At 46.6% G+C, this 24,121-nt stretch overlaps 1 protein-coding gene across 1 annotated transcript in view; it reads left to right on the top strand.

Moving 5' to 3' along the window:
* Positions 1 to 24,121, top strand: part of TTLL13 (tubulin tyrosine ligase like 13) — a 54,170-nt gene that overhangs the window by 19,863 nt on the left and 10,186 nt on the right. The window contains exons 7-12 of the mRNA XM_075342798.1: positions 7,951 to 8,094; positions 10,274 to 10,359; positions 10,441 to 10,666; positions 10,921 to 11,102; positions 12,591 to 12,779; positions 21,858 to 22,041. Coding sequence (XP_075198913.1) covers positions 7,951 to 8,094; positions 10,274 to 10,359; positions 10,441 to 10,666; positions 10,921 to 11,102; positions 12,591 to 12,779; positions 21,858 to 22,041 — 1,011 coding nt within the window. The remainder of the gene's footprint in view (positions 1 to 7,950; positions 8,095 to 10,273; positions 10,360 to 10,440; positions 10,667 to 10,920; positions 11,103 to 12,590; positions 12,780 to 21,857; positions 22,042 to 24,121) is intronic.

Below are 24,121 nucleotides of genomic sequence, written 5' to 3'. Positions count from 1 at the left end.
TTGAAACTATGCACTTATCTTAAATTCAGCACTTTACTTCAGTTCAGCACCTCGCACACTCAGCACCTCGCTTGCACTGGCTGGTTTATATAGATGTACAATGACTACCAGAAGCTGCTAGAAGCTTCTAGAAACAGGTGTGACTAATCCTACTAATTAAATCACAAGACTAACTTTTTTATTTATTTATTTTTTTTTTCCTTTTCACAGAATCACAAACAGACACACAATTCCCTAATGAAATTCAACAATTACAGTTATCACCACTATGTAATTGTGTTGAAACTATGCACTTATCTTAAATTCAGCACTTTACTTCAGTTCAGCACCTCGCACGCTCAGCACCTCGCTTGCACTGGCTGGTTTATATAGATGTACAATGACTACCAGAAGCTGCTAGAAGCTTCTAGAAACAGGTGTGACTAATCCTACTAATTAAATCACAAGACTAACTTTTTTTTTTTTTTTCCTTTTCACAGAATCACAAACAGACACACAATTCCCTAATGAAATTCAACAATTACAGTTATCACCACTATGTAATTGTGTTGAAACTATGCGCTTATCTTAAATTCAGCACTTTACTTCAGTTCAGCACCTCGCACACTCAGCACCTCGCTTGCACTGGCTGGTTTATATAGATGTACAATGACTACCAGAAGCTGCTAGAAGCTTCTAGAAACAGGTGTGACTAATCCTACTAATTAAATCACAAGACTAACTTTTTTATTTATTTATTTTTTTTTTTCCTTTTCACAGAATCACAAACAGACACACAATTCCCTAATGAAATTCAACAATTACAGTTATCACCACTATGTAATTGTGTTGAAACTATGCACTTATCTTAAATTCAGCACTTTACTTCAGTTCAGCACCTCGCACGCTCAGTGTGTCGCCCTGGGCAAGCCAGGGGACACAGGTCACACACCACCACACCCTACATCCCAGTTAGGAACACCAAAGCTCACCAAAAATCCTTGTTGCCCTTCCTCCAGAGGCTGATGATTCACACCAGGGGGTGGGCCAGGCGGTTGGCTCCGCCCACCGAGGAGGACACAGCTCTGGAGGCAGGAGAAACCAGGCAGATAGAGTTTGGAGGAGGAAGTGAGAGGAGTGAAGTCCAGTGAGGGAGTGAAGGAGTAACCAGCTAAGATGAGCTAAGGAAGTGAAAGTGGAAGTAGAAGTGGAAGTGGTAAAGGAGGAAAGCAAGAAAGGTGACAGAAAGAAAGCCTGAAGTAGTCCAGCTGTGTGCAGGACAGGTCAGCAAGGTCAGCAACGGCGGTGACTGTCTGGAGGGGGACCGTTTGGAAGTTCCTGGAAGGACCGCGGACGGGTAGTGGCCCGGCGGTCTGGAGCAGTGTTCCGAAGGACAGTCAGCACCAGGGCAGGGGCCTCTCGGACCCCGGCAAGGCTTGGAGTCGCCAGAATTTGCCAAATTCGTCAGTGAAGGGGACGTAGATCCCCCAACAGCCAAGTCCCGATTGAAGGCAACTGCCCAACCAGTGTGGGAGAGACACCGCCACCGCCAAGGCACCAGTTTCTCAGGGCCAGCGCCTGCGGGCAAAGAGTAGAGCTCCCCTGGTCCAGCTTGAAGCCGGGGAGCGGGTTACCGGTGGGAACCCATCGCTACCAACACAGAAACGAGGGTGCAAGGAAAAGGGACATCACCGTCACCTACTGGGAGAGCAAGTGCAGCCGTCCGTGGGAACCGTCTTTCCAGCCGTGTGGTTTACCGTAAAACGGTGTCAACGTCTCAGGCTGAGTGAGTACCACAGTGCCGCAAGGCACAGCGCTGCCCCCGCGTCCCTGCGCCCACCAGGCCCTGCATCTCCCATCTCATCACCGGGCCCCGGGATCACCAACCCCTACCCACGGAGGGGCAACGCAACACCTGGCTGCTCCGCATCACCATCCCCGGGACCCCCATATTGAGCAGCGGTGGTGAAATCACCACAACCGTGGGTGGCGTCACGGACAATAAACAATTCCCCCATCCAACAACCCCCTTTCACTCACGGGCGAGGAGTGCCGCTCGAGAAACCCCCGGGATCCGGCCCACTGCTCGAGCCACCACTGAGCAGCAGCCGCCGGACCCGAGCAGAAGGGGTGAGCGTAGTGTGCTGACACCCTCCTCCCCGCCCGCGACAACTTGGCGTCACGATCAGGATCTTACCGCTCTGCCGTTTGGTAGAGGTGCGCCTTGTTACCGCCGGAGGTATCCGGCTGAAAAATGTCAGAAGTCGCCATCTTTGGCGCGAAAAGTTCCCGCTCGAGCGTCTTCTCGAGTAGCAGAGGCGCGAAGGCCAAAACCCCGCCCCGAGAGAGGAGGGGCCGGAAAGAGCTAAGGGGGACGCGATGGCGGCTGGACGCATGTAGCTGCAGCTATAAAAGCAGAGACGCCGGGACTCTGCAGCAATACTGGGTTCCTGGAAGGCACGATTGCCAAGATGTACGACCCAACTCCCAACGAGGAAGCCCCTGCGCCCGGCACGGCGACGTGGTTGAGGGACCGGACTGTCCCGCTGAGTAATCGTCTGCAGGCCCATATGCAACTCCTCCTGGAGGAGTGGGAGACCGACATGGCGGACGTGGTGGCTGCTATGTGGAGACGCGAGGCAGAAGAGGATTTGGAGGAGCGGGTAAGCGACCCACGCCCCTGTATTCCTGAGGGATCGGCCGTTGGAGCTGAGGGGCCCGGCCGGCTTCCGCTCACCCTACCTCTCTCCCTGCTACCCGTAATAGCTGCTGCCGCCCCACCATTAGGCCCGCTACCTGCCCAACCGGTAGCGATACCCTGCCCAGCCGCTCCGGCGGACCAGCCGGCTGCAGACGTCCGGGACGTCCCTGAAGTACACCAGGGAGAACCGCTAGAACCGCGGCCCCTTAACAGCATGGTGCCAGAAGTCCCAGTAGAGACTGTGCCAGACCCTGAGCCCGGGACCGTGGCCTGGATGAGGGCCCAGGTGATTCAGTTCCACCAGCGTCAACAGGAACAAATCCTCCAGATGATGGAGCAGTGGACCAGCGAGGTGGAGATGCTGACTACGACTACCCCGAGGTACGGAGGGGGAATGGATGTAGCAGAGTCGACTGGTGACCCACGTCCCTATGTCCTACCTGGACCGGCCGCTGCGGCTGAGGGGCCCGGCCTAGTCTCGGCCTATGCATCACCCTTGCCGTTACTTATGGGGCACCTCAGTGTAAGCTCGCCTAATCTGCTGCTCCGTGCTACTGCAGAAGGGGCTGAAGTGTTGGATGCTGGAGGCCAGGAGGCTGCGACAGCTGGCGGCAACACGCCTGACGCAGGAACAAGAGGTGATGACTCCTACCCCAGCCTCGGGTCCGCTGTTGAGTTTGAAGAGGCAAGTGAGCGTTCCCGCTATGTAGGAGGCCCCGTGGTTGTCCATACCCCGCGTACCGGTGGAAATGGGTACCGGGTGCCCCTGTCACCGCAGGCATGTCAGTGCATGTTTGATGTGCTGGTGGCAGAGGATGGGTCCGCCTCAGCAGAAAAGTACGAGTAGGGCAGCGGATGCCCGTTGCACCGTCCCCGTTGGGACCACCACAGGAAGTTTGTGTGAACTGTTGTTTAAAAGTTTGAAAGTTCCGCTAATGATGAAAATGATGATACCGAGTACCTAACCTGATTGTCTGTGTGATTTGCAACCGGCCGGAGCCGGCACCGTTGTCCCCGTGGGGACCGTTTAAAAAGTTTTGCATGAGGAACTGCTCATGGACAAGCCCGTGAACTTGCAGGGCAACCACAAACGTTAGTGGCTTGTAAATAAGTTGTTTACCGTTACCGTTTTCCGCAATGCCGCCTCCGGAGAGGCAGGTTGGAGGGAGGGCCCTCAGCAGAGCAGGCTGGGGCCCAGCCACCAAAGGAACCGGTGGCTACCCTCTGGAGGGAAAGGACAGATCCCGCTCGGGTAACTTGTGCTGGACTGTGGGTCAAGGGGTGCTGCCTGGGCTTTAGGGGCAGCATCAGGGCCAGGTTGCTTGGGTGGGAGAGAGCGGAAACCGTAACCGTAAACCGTTATGCAACGTTTAAGAAATGTGCCTCCCGTTAAGGGAAGATTTATTAAAAATGTACATATGTTATTATTTTACCATGTTATCTTTTACAGAAAAATAAAACCGGTGTTGGACGGCAGCCCGCGGACGGTCTGCATTTTGCTAAGGGGGAATGTGTCGCCCTGGGCAAGCCAGGGGACTCAGGTCACACACCACCACACCCTACATCCCAGTTAGGAACACCAAAGCTCACCAAAAATCCTTGTTGCCTTCCTCCAGAGGCTGATGATTCACACCAGGGGGTGGGCCAGGCGGTTGGCTCCGCCCACCGAGAAGGACACAGCTCTGGAGGCGGGAGAAACCAGGCAGATAGAGTTTGGAGGAGGAAGTGAGAGGAGTGAAGTCCAGTGAGGGAGTGAAGGAGTAACGAGCTAAGATGAGCTAAGGAAGTGAAAGTGGAAGTAGAAGTGGAAGTGGTAAAGGAGGAAAGCAAGAAAGGTGACAGAAAGAAAGCCTGAAGTAGTCCAGCTGTGTGCAGGACAGGTCAGCAAGGTCAGCAACGGCGGTGACTGTCTGGAGGGGGACCGTTTGGAAGTTCCTGGAAGGACCGCGGACGGGTAGTGGCCCGGCGGTCTGGAGCAGTGTTCCGAAGGACAGTCAGCACCAGGGCAGGGGCCTCTCGGACCCCGGCAAGGCTTGGAGTCGCCAGAATTTGCCAAATCCGTCAGTGAAGGGGACGTAGATCCCCCAACAGCCAAGTCCCAATTGAAGGCAACTGCCCAACCAGTGTAGGAGAGACACCGCCAATGCCAAGGCACCAGTTTCTCAGGGCCAGCGCCTGCGGGCAAAGAGTAGAGCTCCCCCGGTCCAGCTTGAAGCCGGGGAGCGGGTTACCGGTGGGAACCCATCGCTACCAACACAGAAACGAGGGTGCAAGGAAAAGGGACATCACCGTCACCTACTGGGAGAGCAAGTGCAGCCGTCCGTGGGAACCATCTTTCCATCCGTGTGGTTTACCGTAAAACAGTGTCAACGTCTCAGGCTGAGTGAGTACCACAGTGCCGCAAGGCACAGCGCTGCCCCCGCGTCCCTGCGCCCACCAGGCCCTGCATCTCCCATCTCATCACCGGGCTCCGGGATCACCAACCCCTACCCACGGAGGGGCAACGCAACACCTGGCTGCTCCGCATCACCATCCCCAGGACCCCCATATTGAGCAGCGGTGGTGAAATCACCACAACCGTGGGTGGCGTCACGGACAATAAACAATTCCCCCATCCAACAACCCCCTTTCACTCACGGGCGAGGAGTGCCGCTCGAGAAACCCCCGGGATCCGGCCCACAGCTCGAGCCACCACTGAGCAGCAGCCACCGGACCCGAGCAGAAGGGGTGAGCGTAGTGTGCTGACACCCTCCTCCCTGCCCGCGACACTCAGCACCTCGCTTGCACTGGCTGGTTTATATAGATGTACAATGACTACCAGAAGCTGCTAGAAGCTTCTAGAAACAGGTGTGACTAATCCTACTAATTAAATCACAAGACTAACTTTTTTTTTTTTTTTCCTTTTCACAGAATCACAAACAGACACACAATTCCCTAATGAAATTCAACAATTACAGTTATCACCACTATGTAATTGTGTTGAAACTATGCACTTATCTTAAATTCAGCACTTTACTTCAGTTCAGCACCTCACACGCTCAGCACCTCGCTTGCACTGGCTGGTTTATATAGATGTACAATGATTACCAGAAGCTGCTAGAAGCTTCTAGAAACAGGTGTGACTAATCCTACTAATTAAATCACAAGACTAACTTTTTTTTTTTTTTCCTTTTCACAGAATCACAAACAGACACACAATTCCCTAATGAAATTCAACAATTACAGTTATCACCACTATGTAATTGTGTTGAAACTATGCACTTATCTTAAATTCAGCACTTTACTTCAGTTCAGCACCTCACACGCTCAGCACCTCGCTTGCACTGGCTGGTTTATATAGATGTACAATGATTACCAGAAGCTGCTAGAAGCTTCTAGAAACAGGTGTGACTAATCCTACTAATTAAATCACAAGACTAACTTTTTTTTTTTTTTTTCCTTTTCACAGAATCACAAACAGACACACAATTCCCTAATGAAATTCAACAATTACAGTTATCACCACTATGTAATTGTGTTGAAACTATGCACTTATCTTAAATTCAGCACTTTACTTCAGTTCAGCACCTCGCACACTCAGCACCTCGCTTGCACTGGCTGCTTTATATAGATGTACAATGACTACCAGAAGCTGCTAGAAGCTTCTAGAAACAGGTGTGACTAATCCTACTAATTAAATCACAAGACTAACTTTTTTTTTTTCCTTTTCACAGAATCACAAACAGACACACAATTCCCTAATGAAATTCAACAATTACAGTTATCACCACTATGTAATTGTGTTGAAACTATGCACTTATCTTAAATTCAGCACTTTACTTCAGTTCAGCACCTCGCACGCTCAGCACCTCGCTTGCACTGGCTGGTTTATATAGATGTACAATGACTACCAGAAGCTGCTAGAAGCTTCTAGAAACAGGTGTGACTAATCCTACTAATTAAATCACAAGACTAACTTTTTTTTTTTTTTTTCCTTTTCACAGAATCACAAACAGACACACAATTCCCTAATGAAATTCAACAATTACAGTTATCACCACTATGTAATTGTGTTGAAACTATGCACTTATCTTAAATTCAGCACTTTACTTCAGTTCAGGACCTCGCACGCTCAGCACCTCGCTTGCACTGGCTGGTTTATATAGATGTACAATGACTACCAGAAGCTGCTAGAAGCAGATGTCACACTAACAAAAATAATAATAATGGTAATAAGGTGCAAGACCAAATCAGTGCAGATAATAAAATGTGTCAATCTTACCAAAATTGGGTGTTACACTATATGAAATCTTTGCGATAGTGCAATGCACACAATTTTGGGGGTTGGCTACCACTGCGGCACCCAAACAATGTCACATACTTCTTTTTTAAGGTAGACTTACTTATCTTTTTTTTCCCTCCTACAAATACACTCCTCTGATGATCTCTTATTATTGAGAGGGAAACGTGTTGTGCGGGATTTTTTTTCACCTATGGGGGACATCAAATCTAGTCCCAAACTTGGGAACTTCCCATGTTAGTAACAAGGTACTCGACAGCACAGTCAGGGCTGTTTTTCTTTGATGTGTCTGTCTCCTCCATGGCTCCATGGACTCAGTGATTCAGTCTACAACATTGGTAAGGTTGACACATTTATTATCTGCACTGGTTTGCACTTGCACTTTATCATTATTATTTTTGTTAGTGTGATATCTTGTTTCAATGGAAGCCAACAGTAGTATCTGTTCTTGGTATATGCCTATTTTTATTGATATCTATTAAAGGTTATGTTTTACTGGATCTCTTCTGCTGTATACCCTATTTATCCTTAGGCAGCGCTCACATGCGCAGTATTTTGCCCCAAAACCGGATCTGTCACAAATGCGTTTCAGTTCAGTTCATTTCCAATGGCGTCACGGCAAGAAGCGATCAAATGCGGTTGTGTATCACGCACGCAACCGCATGTGACTGCATCTTGCTGCGATTCCATTGGAAATTAATAGAACTGAAACACATTTGTGATGGATCCGGTTTTGCGGCAAAATACCGCTGATGTGAGCGCTGCCTTAGAGAATTATTATCTTTAATTACCTTTAGGGCTGTTTGCAGGTTTAATGTCTCCCCAGGTTTGTTCATCCCAGTGTGAAAGGAAGGGCTCAGTAGTAACAGTCTGACTTGAGTTTAATGTTTGTGAGGGACCAAACCCTTCTAAGCAAGATCATCAATATCCTACCATAGCCATGATCCTCAGATTTTATATCACCGTGCTTAATACAGGTATATTTCCACAGCCGTTCCTGATTGACAGATACAAATTTGATCTACGTATATATGTGCTTGTGACATCTTGTGAACCTCTGCGTATTTTTATCTACAAGGAAGGTCTTGCACGTTTTGCAACCATGAGTTACACAGAACCTAGTCACAGCAATCTAGTAAGTAGCATTTAAGATATTAAAAAGTACCCTCTGCAAAAATGTATCTTGTTTTAAAAGGAACCGGTCAGATCTGATAAAACAATTAAGCTGCACATACATGTTTAACCTGAAGGTTACTAGCGATATTAAGGTGCCTGGTTACAATATTGAAAGTACTGGGTAAACATAAACTTTATTTCTCCTGGGAGCCACTGGCTATCAGTCATACAGATGTGCCGACTCAGCTACAGTCGCTGCTCCCAGCACTAACAGCAGCAACAATAAGCATCCTCAACATTGACTGACAGCCGACACTTTACTGATACACTGCAGAGCTGTCAGTCAGTGCCAGGGTGTGGGTTATATGCGCTCAGTGTTGTGAATGGTGATGGTAAGTGTGCTGCCATGCCTGTATAACTGAAAGCCGGCATCTGTATAAAATGATTTGCGCGTTCATAACGCTATTAACCTGCAGATTAACTTTATATCTGCAAATCTACAGCATTTTCGGTCATGACAGGTTCCTTTTTAAAAGTATTTTCTACCATATAACATTTACTGTGATTACCAACTTAAAAAAACAAAACAACAGATATGATAAATATATATATATATTATACTCACCTCCTCTTCCCCATCAATCTAGAGCAGAAATTCCCCAGGTGTTTGTTTGCAAGCTGCCGCCACGTGACCATGGTAGCCAATCAGTGGTCTCAGGTGATGTAATACTGGCATTGTAATTCAACAAAGGGATCACGTATTTCAATAGTATGGCACCTGTAGAATGTCCACTGGACAGGTGTAACTGGATCCACAGACTTAGACGGGCTGTAATAGACAGGCTAGAGGAAAACCACTCACAAGCAGGACCCCTAGAACCCTGAAACCCTTTAACCCCTATACAGGGATTTGGAATTGCACAGGGCCCGAGGTGATCGCTACTTGTGGAAGGCTGCAGTCCGATGAGAGTAGTAGTAAGGCAGGGTTGAACCGGGAAATGCAAAACAGGGACAGAATCGGCAGACAAGGACGTAATCAGAAAACAAAGCAGAGGTCAAATCCGGATCAGGCAGTGAGGTACATAAACAGCAGGCTGGGGGGTAGTCAGGAAACTAGCAGAAGTCAGAACACCAGAATCACTAAACAGAACAGGGCGGGACAGGAACCAGGATAAAGACCTATCTCTGGCAGTGGTCAGCAAACAGGAAGGGAAATAAGAAGGGTGTGGTGTCTTCCCATTGGTAGTAGATGAATGATGGTAACTTCAGCTGGAAGACACACGCCACTTACAGTCAACCAGTGGTAATGCAGATCCCAAGGAAACCCAGCCCAGTGGATGAGCGGAGCCTGCACCCACCAGCGCCGCTGGCATCAACTCCTCTCCCATCACCAGCACTATCCATGGCAGGAACACGGCGTCGCCTGGTGATCGAAGTAGAAGTTGCTGGAGCGGTCTCCGGTGGGGACGTAACAACAGGTGCTCGAGGGGAAGATATCTATCATTGAGGTTGGTAGCCTCGTTGATGTAAGCCTGAAAGCAGGCTCCAGCATGTGCTGAGAGATTTAATAGGTCATCTCAAGGCCGGGTTTACAGGCAGTCACAGAGATGGGTGGGACTGGATGCTCACATATCCCTACCCTGGGGCGTGGTATGGCAGGTAAAATGGAGACCAGTTGTCTCATTCAAAGTCTGTGTGTGGGGGTGTGCAGTGTTATTTTTCTTTGCTATGCATGAGAGCTGGACATTGACCCATGCGGGCGAATCCGCACTATTGTATGGACTATTTGCTTTATGTTTTCCCTTTGTGCCAAAAAAAGGCAGTTTTTGTTTCTTTTATACTGAATGTTTTATGCAGTCTAAATAAACCAGCCCAGACGCTTTACTGAAACCGCTCCTGTGACTACCTCAAACCTCAATCGAGTGAGTAGACACACTACACACCACTAAAACCAATGATTGGCTGCAGCGGTCATGGGCCAGCCATTTGTATACAAGGACCTGCAGGAGCGTCTTCATTGGCTCTCAGAGAAAAAGAGAAGTCGAGTATAGTTCGTTCTGTAATTTCATCCCATCTGCTTCTGTCTTTCCATTTTTTTTCACTGCTGCATATAATGGTTTATACCTAAAGTCTATGCAATATTTGTTATTTGGTAACTGAACAGTATATTACACAGTATGTAAAATTCATTGTGACAGGACGATGTCTGTATGCACCTGACCAATTATGCCATCAACAAGCACAGCGACAACTTTATCAGAGATGATATGACGGGCAGTAAGAGGTGAGTGGTGTGTGCGGCAATGGGGGCGATTCTTGTATGAAGCGTGCACTGCGTACATTTTATTTATATTTTTTGTAATAGAAAACTATCAACTCTGAAGACCTGGCTGGAGAGCAACAAGTACAACACCGCAAAGCTGTGGGAAGATATCGAGGATGTAATTATCAAGACTCTCATATCTGCTCACCCCATCCTCAGGCACAACTATAGAACCTGCTTCCCAAATCATATCGCAGGCAGCGCTTGTTTCGAGATCCTAGGATTTGACATCTTAGTGGACAAAAAACTAAAACCTTGGCTGCTGGAGGTAAAATGTCTAATGTCAATAAAGAAATGTTCACAAAGGTATACCACTTGCCTTCTACAGGTCTGCTAGTGTTTTATATAATTGTGCCTTTTTGGCCTGCACCCTAGGACCAAAAGCAGCCAAAGGGACCATGCCCAAATGGTTGACACTTTTCGAAGTTAGGGCACTAATAAGAAATAGATATAAATGCCCTGGAGACTTGTGCTGAGCGATAGGGTTTTCTTTTGTATAAGATTTCTTCTTGTTTTCTGTAGGTGAATCATTCCCCAAGCTTTACCACAGACTCACACTTGGACAGAGAAGTGAAGGATGCTCTACTGTATGATACCCTTAATTTGATCAATCTTCGAGCTTGTGACAAGAGAAAAGTTCTTGAAGAAGATAAACGCAGAGTTAAGGAACGATTACTTCAGCGGAATCTGCCCAAAGAAAACAGGTGACAAGAATACATTCCTGTTTTGAAGCAGTTAAAGGGATTGTATCGGCACAACGTATTGATGACCTATACGTAGGAATGCCGTCCTTTAGGGAGGTGATCAATATCAGATGGGTGGTGGTCCAGCTTCTGACACCTCTAATGATCAACTGTAAGGATGTAAACGTTTTGTAAATTACAGCTTCATTCAATGTGTAGTAGCCACTGCTTGGTGCTGCAGAACAGATTTTATTCTTTGGATTAGGCTGGGGCACACAAGCTTATTCCATGGTTTGTATATGAACTGCAATGCCCGGACTGACCACATTGAATTCAACTTTAATTTTTTCAATGGGAAGGGGGTCATGTGACACATCACACACGTAGAGAATTGCACAAGAAAAACAACGGTGTGCTCATTTTTAACGTAGCTTTATTCATTATCGAGTTCTTGACATGTTTGTGACATGGAACGACAGTAACCCACTAAAGGATGTGCTCAAAGTGCTGCCTATTGTGTTGAATTGTCAACACGATTCTCTTCTCCCACTCTTGACACACCGAGAGCAATACCACAGAAGAAATGCTACCACAGGCCTCCTGTATCCGTTGTTTCTGGTGCCCCACATCCTGGATCTGCGGTATTGCTCTCGATGTATAAAGAGTGGGAGAAGAGAATAGTGTTGACAATTCAACACAATGGGTAGTATTTTGAGGACATCCTTTAGTGGGTTACTGTCGTTGCTACATGTCACAAACGTGTCAAGAACTCGATAATGAATAAAGCTGATAAAATGGAGCACACCATTGTTTTTCTTGTGCAATTTTCTATGTGTTTGATGTGTCACATGACCCCCTTCCCATTGAAAAAAGTAAAGTTGAATTCAAAATAAAGGCTTTGCATATGGCCGCCATGGGTGTCACCCGGCCTCAAATGTTTGGCCCCTCCCATATACTAATATCCCAGAAACGGTAAGGTGATATCAGCAACCACTTACATTTTATTGGGGTGTATCCATACTTATGGCCCACACTGTACAATGCTTACAAGCTCTTACTAGCTGGGATTGCAGGAATGTGCTCATATCTTTCCATCCCATCCACCTTAGTCTCACTGCTCTTCTGATGCAGAAGCAAATCTACCTCATATAGCAGGATCCAGGGGTGCACAGTCCAGGCAAGCAGTGCAACGCTGCAGGTCTAAACTGTTAGTCAATCGGGAGTGCAGCCGGGAGGCTGAGGAGCGGTGTGCTCCTGAATCGAGATGTTAGGACAGACCCTTGAGCTAGCATCAGCTGCACAAGTATTGTCTACCAATAAGTAATCAATCATCTAGTGATGTAATCAGACAATGTGCCATGTACTTCAGTGCTCAATTGTGTTAGTAATGTATGATGTGGCCATGGATGCAATGGATGGCGGGTGACTAAAACATTGAATGCACTTGACTTATTTCACCCTCTTCACTTCGTCACTGACATTGCTACTTACTTCTATATTTGTCTACAGGCGTGAGCAGTTGGAAAGCACCCAGGCTGCTTGGCTAGAACAAGTTGAAAAGTATGAAGACCGCTACCTGGGAGGTTATCAACGGATTTACCCTCAGGCCACAGCAGACAAATACGAGAAGTTCTTCAAACACAGCGGGTCATTGTTCCAGGAGACTGCTGCTTCAAGGGCCAGAGAGGAGTGTGCCAGGTAATGAATTACTTAAGGGTGCCGACTTTGATACCTGATCCTAGCAAGTCACCCTGGTATTGGCACATTATTGGTACATTGTATTACTGGGTAGGACTTGCAGCTAATTGCATCATATGGATTACTCAGTCCTACTTGTGACATACATAATTATGGTAATGGTGTTGTACACTGTGTGCAGAATTATTAGGCAAATGAGTATTTTGATCACATGATACTTTTTATACATGTTGTCCTACTCCAAGCTGTATAGGCTTGAGAGCCAACTACCAATTAAGTAAATCAGGTGATGTGCATCTCTGTAATGAGGAGGGCTGTGGTGTAATGACATCAACACCCTATATAAGGTGTGCTTAATTATTAGGAAACTTCCTTTCCTTTGGCAAAATGGGTCAGAAGAGAGATTTGAGAGGCTCTGAAAAGTCCAAAATTGTGAGATGTCTTGCAGAGGGATGCAGCAGTCTTGAAATTGCCAAACTTTTAAAGCGTGATCACCAAACAATCAAGCGTTTCATGGCAAATAGCCAACAGGGTCGCAAGAAGCGTGTTGGGCAAAAAAGGCGCAAAATAACTGCCCATGAATTGAGGAAAATCAAGTGTGAAGCTGCCAAGATGCCATTTGCCACCATTTTGGACATATTTCAGAGCTGCAACGTTACTGGAGTATCAAAAAGCACAAGGTGTGCCATACTCAGGGACATGGCCAAGGTAAGGAAGGCTGAAAAACGACCACCTTTGAACAAGAAACATAAGATAAAACGTCAAGACTGGGCCAAGAAATATCTTAAGACTGATTTTTCAAAGGTTTTATGGACTGATGAAATGGGAATGACTCTTGATGGGCCAGATGGATGGGCCAGAGGCTGGATCAGTAAAGGGCAGAGAGCTCCACTCCGACTCAGACACCAGCAAGGTGGAGGTGGGATACTGGTATGGGCTGGTATCATCAAAGATGAACTTGTGGCACCTTTTCGGGTTGAGGATGGAGTGAAGCTCAACTCCCAGACCTACTGCCAGTTTCTTGAAGACAACTTCTTAAAGCAGTGGTACAGGAAGAAGTCAGTATCGTTCAAGAAAAACATAATTTTCATACAGGACAATGCCCCATCACCTGCATACAAGTACTCCACAGCGTGGCTGGCCAGTAAAGGTCTAAAAGATGAAACAATAATGACATGGCCCCCTTGTTCACCTGATCTGAACCCCATAGAGAACCTGTGGTCCCAAATAAAATGTAAGATATACAGGGAGGGAAAACAGTACACCTCTCTGAACAGTGTCTGGAAGGCTGTGGGGGCTGCTGCACGCAATGTTGATCGTAAACAGATCAAGCAACTGACAGAATCTATGGATGGTAGGCTGTTGAGTGTCATCATAAAGAAAGATGGCTACATTGGTCACTAATTTTGTTGGTTTTTGTTTTTGCATGTCAGAAATGTTTATTTCTAAATTTTGTGCAGCTATATTGGTTTACCTGGTGAGAATAAACAAGTGAGATGGGAATATATTTGGTTTTTATTAAGTTGCCTAATAATTCTGCACAGTAATAGTTACCTGGACAAACAGATATCCTCCTAAGATAGCCAAATCTAAAAAAAACCACTCCAACTTCCAAAAATATTAAGCTTTGATATTTATGAGTCTTTTGGGTTGATTGAGAACATAGTTGTTGATCAATAATAATAAAAAATCCTCTAAAATACAACTTGCCTTATAATTCTGCACACAGTGTAGACATAACAATAACAAAATGGGGAAGGAGCATATATATGGTATATATACAATTGTAATAAAATTACTCAACCCCATTGCAAATTAGGCTTATTAGGCTAAGTTCACACTTCCGTTGTTTTGCATCAGTCACAATCCGTAGCCTTGAGGAATTACGGTATCCTGCAAAATATTTTGCAGGAATCCTGTTTTTCCCCATAGGCTTCTATTAGTGACGGATTGTGACTGATGATGCTGCATTGCATCCGCTGCGTCGCGGCAAGTCGTTTTTTAACTGACCGCCGGGCGGAAGCAACGTAGCCTGTAACGTTTTTTGAGCAGCGCGATCCGTTGGATTTCGCTGCGCATGCGCTCTCTGGCTCCCCGCCCCCGTAACCAGGATAAACATCGGGTAACCAAGCAATGCGCTTTGGTTAGTTACCCGATATTTACAGTGGTTACGGGTGCAGGGAGCCCGCGCTAAGCTGGTATCCAAGATAAATATCGGGTAACCAAGCAAAAAGTGCTTTGATTTTAGTTACCCGATATTTACCCTGGATACAGTGTGCAAGGAGGCCGACACTTCACCACTCGGCTCTGCCCCCTCCCGCACTCCGCATGTGTACACACACACTCACACTCACACACACACACACTCACACACACTCACTCACTTGTCCCCAGCCCTGCAGTCCCCGCGGCACTGACGTCCTCAGCTCCACGGCTCCGCTCGGCTCCGCCCCCTCACGCTCCGCCCCCTCCCGCACTCCGCATGTACACACGCATGTAGACACACACACACACACACACACACACACACACTCACTCACTCACCTGTCCCCAGCCATGCAGACTGCACTGACGTCCTCAGCTCCGCCCCCCGAACTCCGCCCCCCGCACACAACGGAGTCCGACAAAGAAATTCTTTTCTTTGTCACCGTTGTCATCCGTTGTACAACGCATCAGTCACATGCAACGCATGTGACTGATGCAAAACAACGGAAGTGTGAACTTAGCCTTAGTAAAATTTAAAAACTTTCTGCTGTTTACAATAATTAAAACAAGAACAATGTAAATAGCTCAACACAACTAATATAACAAGTGGTTCCTCCAAATTCAACACAAAATGTCACTTTTACTGACTACTGCAGTCTCAGAATTATTCACCCCCTTTCATGACAAGTGTCTTTAGTTTGTCATAGAGCCCCTTTGGCTATTATTACCTACTGCAAACATGATGCATAGTTAGACACCAGCTTCTGGCAGCGTTCCTGAGAAGTCTTAGCTCATTCCTCATTGTCAGTGGCCTCTAGTTCACTAATATTCTTAGTATTGTGTGCAGCAACTGATTTCTTCAAATCCCACAAACATTTTCCATGTCGTTCAAGTCAGTCGACTGTGATGGTCTCTCCAGAATCTTCTTTGAGGACTCCTTCTAAAACTAAGACTTGAATGACTTTGAGTTATCATTGGGATAATTTTCCTGTTGGAAGATCCAATGATGACCAAGCTTCAACTTCCTCACAGAAGACTTGATATTTTCTCTTAGGTCTTTTTGAAATGTATCTCAATCAACCTTGCTCTCCACATGCAGAAGGTTTCCAGTGGCAGCCACAGAGCACCACTGAGCCACCACTATCCTTGACTGTGGGTGAGGTGTTCTTTTCAACACTTGTGTCATGACTCACGGCTGTCAGGGTTCCCCGGAGCATGGCCAGTGGGAGGGGCCCCCCCTCCGAGCCGTGTTCCCAGGATCACGGCGCCTTATCTATGGAGCATTCCTGTTCATGCGGCGCCAGTTATAATTCTGTTCTGCAGTGTGCCACTGATCCTTGTAAGTTCTGATCCTGCCTCCCATCCTGACTGTGTCTCTTTCCCCCTGCTCCCGTCCTGACTGTGTACGTTCTCCCTGTCTCCCATCTTGACTGTCAGTCCTCCCTGCTTCCCATCCTGACTGCATCCGTTCCTCTTTGACACCCGTCCTTCCTCCTCTGTTGTTCCATCCTCCTGTATTTGTCTGCTATTACCTGCTCTCCCTCTTCCCCACTTTGGCTTGTATTTAAACTCTGATTTTCGCTCTTCCCCGGTCTCTGACGCTCTCTCGGTTTTCTGACTCGGCTCTTCCTGGACTCTGCCTCTGTCTGATCCCTGGTACCTCGTCGACTTCATGGCTCTGACTTCTGCCCGTATGACCTTCCACTCCTTCCACTAGGGGGATTAGTGCCATCTAGTGGAGAGTTTCTGCCTAGCACCTACTGATGCTCTAGCTCCCATTGCTGGGTTATTACAGTCTAGTGCCATCTAGTGGAGAGTTTCTGCCTAGCACTCTCCAGGTGTTCCAGCTCCCCCTGCTGGTTTCTTTACAACATGCTTCATTCTTCCCCCACCAGATAAATGGCTAATCCCTTAGCCTGAAATGTTCCAGTTTTGTTTCATTTCTTCACAGATCAGAATCCTAAATCTTCTGTTTTTGTTTATATGGCTTTGAGCATACTGGAAACAACTTTTCTGGTGCTTTTGAGCCATTGGAATCTGGTCATAGAGGTCTTCAGCGTTTAGTATTAACTTTACAGTGCAAATTGAAACCTCCGTGCTTGCTGCCACGAAATCTTGCTGCAGGACTTTTGCAGTCACTCAGTGGTTTTTAAACACCTCTCTCCCATCTGGTGAATCTCTCCCATCTGAATCTGGTGACAGCCGGTGATAGCTCCCCCTTACTGCCATATCCAGGTATTGTAGCTACCATAGTGTTCCTATAACTGAACTTGTGACCTCTTTTTCCGGCTGTATATCTAGGAACATTCAGGGCCTTGGCTATCTTTTTGTATCCTGTTATTTGTTTGTGCTGGGCAATGATCTCTCCTCTCAACTTTTTGGATCGCTTTTTTGACTTTGCCGTATTTCTAATACTCAATCAAATGCAGATTTCTAATGAAACGCTTGACTAATAGCATCAGGTATGCTTCAGACAAATAATGAGGGTTGAAGAATTATAAGTCTGCTGTCTTTATTACAAGAACCATTTTGGGGCTGATTTGTCAAAGTTTTTATATCAACTGGTCTAAAGCTCTTTGAAAAGTTACATATGTTTTGTGTAATGAGAATTTTCACAAAAAGTGTGCGACTTTTGGCACTTTCATGTGCTCCATGTAAGATACCTCACACCCTGTTCATGCTCCAACCAGCTCCACCAAAGTGGCCAGAGCACAGACAGGGTGTGATGTTTCTTACACCAGAAATGTTAGTCCAGTCCCTAGCTAGAATAGCAGTTCTAGTGAGGTTCACATCTCTTAATGAATTTGGTGCAACTTACCCCACCACACCCCATCATTATACTGGCATATGCAATGCTAGCCTTAATGAATTGGTCTAAATGTTTTGAATATGGAGAAACTATTTAATTGCACTAGAGATTAAAATTAGAGAACAACACACAATTTCTTAAATGTTAAGGTCATTGTGTAGTCCTATGTTATTATATCCTAACATGAGTAAACTAGCAATATTTTAAGCTTATTTCACAAATTGATTTTTTTTCAAAAGCACATAATCTATATATATATAATTGCCTTATTCTGTCTGTCTGTCTGTCATGCTCCAAAATTGTGTCACGGTGACATGTCCTTACGGTGACACAAAGCTGATTGGCCGCTGGGTTCGCCATGGCCCCGCCCCCCCACACGGATTGGCCTCTCGCCCCGGCTCTCTGCAGGCCCCGCCCCCCTCACGCAATGCACGCTCGCTCTGGCCCCGCCCCCCACACGCATTCCCCCAACTGACACGGAGCCCCAGGTGAGTACACACTCACACACACACACACATCACACTCACTCTCACACACACCTCACACACACATCACATCCACACACTCACAACATCCTGGGATATCGCTTGCTTCTCGGCCGCGATACTGTGCTGTGAGCTTTCAGGACCTGCCGGAGGATCACATGGCCAGAAGTTGTGAGTATGAGCGCGTATGTGTAATATCGTCAATGTGTGTGTGCGTGAGTGTATGCGATCGGGTGGGTGTGAGTGTATGCGATCGGGTGGGTGTGAGTGTATGCGATCGGGTGGGTGTGAGTGTATGCGATCGGGTGGGTGTGTGTGTGTGTGTATACGATCGGATCTGTGAGTGTCGGCAGAGGAGCACAGCGTGCTGGAGGAGGCTGGGAGGAGAGAGGCTGATCCTGGGGAAGGCTGGGAGGGTGGAGGCTGAGAGAAGAGAGGCTGATGTTGGGGGAGGCTGAGGCTGGGGTAGGCTGGGAGGAGAGAGGCTGATGCTGGGGACAGAAAAGGCTGATGCTGCGGGCAGAGAGGCTGATGCTGCGGGCAGAGAGGCTGATGCTGCGGGCATAGAGGCTGATGCTGCGGGCAGAGAGGCTGATGCTGCGGGCACAGAGGCTGATGCTGCGGGCACAGAGGCTGATGCTGCGGGCAGAGAGGCTGATGCTGCGGGCACAGAAGCTGATGCTGCGGGCACAGAGGCTGATGCTGCGGGCAGAGAGGCTGATGCTGCGGGCACAGAGGCTGATGCTGCGGGCAGAGAGGCTGATGCTGCGGGCACAGAGGCTGATGCTGCGGGCAGCATGGGGGATGGAGCACGTTTAGGAGTCCGCAGCATGGCGGATGGAGCACGTTTTGGAGTCCGCAGCATGGCGGATGGAGCACATTTGGGAGTGCGCAGCATGGCGGATGGACCACGTTTGGGAGTGCGCAGCATGGCGGATGGACCACGTTTGGGAGTGCGCAGCATGGCAGATGGAGCACGTTTGGGAGTGCGCAGCATGGCGGATGGAGCACGTTTGGGAGTACGCAGCATGGCGGATGGAGCACGTTTGGGAGTGCGCAGCATGGCGGATGGAGCACATTTGGGAGTGCGCAGCATGGCGGATCGAGCACGTTTCGGAGTGCGCAGCATGGCGGATGGAGCACGTTTGGGAGTGCGCAGCATGGCGGATGGAGCACGTTTGGGAGTGCGCAGCATGGCGGATGGAGCACGTTTGGGAGTGCGCAGCATGGCGGATGGAGCACGATGGGGAGTGCGCAGCATGGGAGATGGAGCACGTTTGGGAGTGCGCAGCATGGCGGATGGAGCACGATGGGGAGTGCGCAGCATGGGAGATGGAGCACGATGGGGGGTGCGCAGCATGGGGGATGGAGCACGATGGGGGGTGCGCAGCTTAGGGGATGGAGCACGATGGGGGGTGCGCAGCTTAGGGGATGGAGCACGATGGGGGGTGCGCAGCTTGGGGGATTGAGCACGATGGGGGGTGCGCAGCATGGGGGATGGAGCACGATGGGGGGTGCACAGCATGGGGGATGGAGCACGATGGGAGGTGCACACCTCCCCCCAACACACACGTGCACTGCACAACACACACACACTGGGAAACACAAACACCGCCCTACACAAACACCCACACACACAGACAACGCTGCACACACACAACACCCAACACACAAACACCGCGGCATACATAAATATACGCACATACCGCGCAACACACACACTGCACAAAACATACCTCCCCCAAAACACACACAAACCACGCAACACACACACAATGCTACAGACACACAGCGCTCCACAAACAATGCAACACACGCAACACACACAACGCAACACACAAACAACACCGCTCTCACTCCCCGCCACACCCAGACAACACCCAGAACATGTACAGCGCCCTACACAAACACTTGGTAACTACACACAACAACATCTATATATATATATATAACAAAAATCATACATGAACTACACAATACGTAAATTCTAGAATACCCCATGCGTAGAATTGGGCCACCTTCTAGTAACAACGTAAATGTGATAAATGAAAAAGAACACTGATGAAAATTAGAGAACACTTTCAGATAACTGCAAGTTATTGGTGCTAATCTGGCACCTGGTGCTAATTTTCTTAATTATCTGATAAACCCTATGTAACTGACAGCCTAACTTTCCAGTTTCCAATGACTTTTCAAAAATGGTGTGCCGTTCCAAAGTGACTGAAACCTTCCGGCAGCAGGTTGTCCAGATGTAGGCCAAAGGGGTGACCCTATCAGCCATTGCAAGGGAAGTTGGTCGTTCCAAGTCTGTGATTTCGAGAATATTGCATCTTTACAACATCACAAACTCTTTCAAGTCCCACAAGAAAGCTGGGCGCCCTTGAAAGACAAATGCAAGAGAGGACGGGATAATGCAGAGAATCTCCATGGGTAATCATTTCAACACTGCAGCTGGCATTGCTTGCCAGTTCAGCTCTGAACAGACTAAGGTTCTGTCTCGTTATACAGTGTCACAACGTTTAAGGGCATTTGGACTGAAAGCCCATTCTGCAGTGACCAAACCTCTCATTAGCAGAAATAATCAAAAGGCTAGACGAAGAAGTGGTCCACAGTTCATTTTAGTGATGAAAGCAAGTTTAATCTATTTGGGTCTGATGGGAAACAGTATGTTCATCAACAACCTGGGGAAAGACTGAACCCAAAGTGTTAAGAAGTCAATGAAAGGTGGTGGAGGAAGTGTCATGGTTTGGGAAATGTTTTCCGCAGCAGGAGTTGGGCCTCTCATACAGCTACATGGCAGAGTGAATGCAAGTTTGTATCAGAACCTTCTTCAAAAATACGTGGTTTCTTACTTGCATTCATCACTCAATCAACCAGCATTATTCATGCAGGACAATGTCCCCTGTCACACAGCAAAACGGGTAAAGCAGTTCCTTGAAACAGAAAACATTGAAACAATGAAATGACCAGCCCAGAGTCATGATCTAAACCCAATCGAAAACCTCTGAAAATCCTTGGTAACGAAGTTACGGCCAAGAAACCCACAAGAGTCAAAGAACTGTGGAAGAGACTGAAGGAAGAGTGGACCAAAATCCCACCAGAGAATGTAAGGGACTAGTGATGTCCTGTGGCCGCAGATGTTATGAAGTAATTCACAGCAAAGGCCTGTACACTTCCTACTGATTGGTGACTGTTGTTACCTTCAGAAGATTTACTTATAATCTTTCTCTGTGCAACAGTCATTGTTGTTTTCTAATTATAATCATCCCATTTTGGGCAAAATAAAGGTTTTATATTGATAAACTTTGGATCTTTTGTAAAACCCTGTTGTAGTTGCATGGTGTACCACTTACAAAAAAAACCCCTTCAAATGTTGATCAATGTAGATTACATTATTTCTGGAAAAAAAGCAATTTTGACCTCTTGTGTAGTTGTCTTGAGGTTTTAAATTGTTCTTAATTGATTGATTTATTGCAAACAGAAGAAAGTTTGTAAATTTTGCTATTAAACCTAATTTTCAAAGGGGGTGAATAATTTTTGTTGCAACTGTATACATACCATTAAACTTTTATGTGACAGGCAGCAGCTAGAAGAGCTACGACTGAAACAGGAACAAAAAGACATACCTTTTGCAAAGAAGAAGAAAGACCAAAAAGATTCCTTGCAAGGAGAGTCAGCAGGTGAAAAGCCAGTGAAATACAAGGTGACAAGAAGACCTTCTACGCGGGCTCTATCCAGTGGCCATAGAAATGTAGAGATAAAGGTAAGCTAGACCTTTGGTTCTATCATTACACTAATCAATATACAGTGGAACCTTGGTTTAAGAGTAACTTGGTTTGAGAGCGTTTTGCAAGACGAGCAAAGATCTTTACAAATGTGTAACTTGGTTTAAGAGCAATGATTTGCAATAAGAGCAAATTCCCACTGTGTATACTTCCGGTTCTGTCCTTTCACCACGCTCTGACCTGCTCTGGAGGTAACTTTCTGTCCATATGTACTGTTTACTGTATACAGTATACCATTGCACAGTACAGTATATACTATATAGCATGTCTATCAATTTGCATTTTTGGCTAACCAGTACAGCACATTGCTTGTACTGTACCTCTTGGTCACCAACATTTGTATTGTAAGCTAATGTGCAGTTTAATTTGCTTTATGTTTTTTATTGCACTGTACAGTATTTTGTATTAGTGTACTGTAATAATTTTATATGGATACAGTACAGTATTATGTATTACTGTAATATGTTTGTATAAATACAGAAAATATTTTTGTGCTGTGGAACGAATTGTCTTTGTTTCAAATATTTCTTATGGGAAAATTCGCTTTGATATAAGAGTAACTTGGTTTAAGAGCACACTCCCGGAACCAATTATGCTCGTAATCCAAGGTTCCACTGTACTTATAAAATGATAGAAAGGAGCAATAAAGTCAAAGTCTGTCATTGTCCATGTGCTGAGGAGTCGTCCGCCATGTTTAGAGTCAATAGTCAATTTACTTTTCTATACTGCAATACATTTGTCTACATATGGAGCCCAGACATTTAGTATCATATGTGCTTTCAAAAAGTTAGTAGAGCAGGCCTGAACTGGCGGAGAAATTCCAAAAGTCACATGTGTCCACAACTAGGATTTTGTGACAGTTCACACAATTTATACCACAATTCCTGTTACTGTGTTATGGTCTTCACTGCATTTGAATTTCTTCTCACCTCTTATCTCTTATAATATCTTCACTTTAATGCCTATTTTTGAATTGTGTATATACCGTAACTAGATTCGTCATTACCAGCGGGCAGGAATATTTTACCTAACACATTTGCAAAATGGTGCCATGAAAGTAAGTGAAGAATGAATAGGAGTATCTGCTAATTGTGAGTTAAGGGAAAAGATCCATTTAGCACTTAATATATAAAGGGGGAAAGTAGAGCCACAAACTCAGTCACGGAGCTGATTTTGGCACTAGATACTTTAAAAATAAACCTGCATGTATCTGTCATCAGATCTGAATTCATGTATGGATTTTAAGTACTGTGTGGGGCAAGGAATAGGAGGAGAAGGAGAACTGCACTAAACTGTAAGTAGCCCGATAAAAATGTGTTTTCAAGGAACACTTAAAACTGTCAATATCAAGAACCAGATCTATCGTGGGGGTTAGCCATGTACGAAAACTTGTACACCCATGGTGCCCAATGGCAATTAAAAGATAAAGTCATGTGGCTATTGGTCACCAGAGGTTTGGCCAACAGCACATCTGGTCTCACCCTTAAATGGAACCTGAGACATCTAGAAACACTACATGAAGATATAGTGCTAATCTGCAGGTAAATAGTATTTAACTCCTGTTTAGCTGGCTTACTGGAGCAACAGCTGCAGGGAGAAGAATTATGTTTTATCCTCCCTGCAGCTGCTAGTTTCCAGTCATCAGGGCGGTGCAGGAAGCTGTTACAGTCTCCGCTCACTGAATGGAGAGTACGGCTGTAATCACTCCCCGGCACTTTTATTGACAGCCTGGTCTGCCGCATATGTGTGAAGAGTAGGCTGTCAGTCAAAGTGTCAGGGAGTGAATACCGTGAGCTCACTTTAGATTGATCAACTGTATCCTCTTCCTGCACCACCCTGCTGACTGGAAGCAAGTAGCTGCAGGCAGGGAGAATAAGGCCACGTGCACACATTGAGCATTTGGTGAGGTTTTTACCTCAATGTTTGTAAGCCAAACCAAAACATCACCCAATACTTAACATGTGCAAGAGGCCTATAGGTTTCAATTTCTCCATATAGTAGTTTCTCCAGTAAGGCGGCGAAACAGGATTTAAATGCTAATTACCTGCAGTTTACCAT

The sequence above is a fragment of the Anomaloglossus baeobatrachus genome, chromosome 4 (assembly GCF_048569485.1).
Source record: "Anomaloglossus baeobatrachus isolate aAnoBae1 chromosome 4, aAnoBae1.hap1, whole genome shotgun sequence".
Classification (NCBI taxonomy): Eukaryota; Metazoa; Chordata; class Amphibia; order Anura; family Aromobatidae; genus Anomaloglossus; species Anomaloglossus baeobatrachus.
The sequence above is the reverse complement of the archived record's forward strand: the minus strand, read 5'-3'. Positions and strand labels throughout refer to the sequence as shown.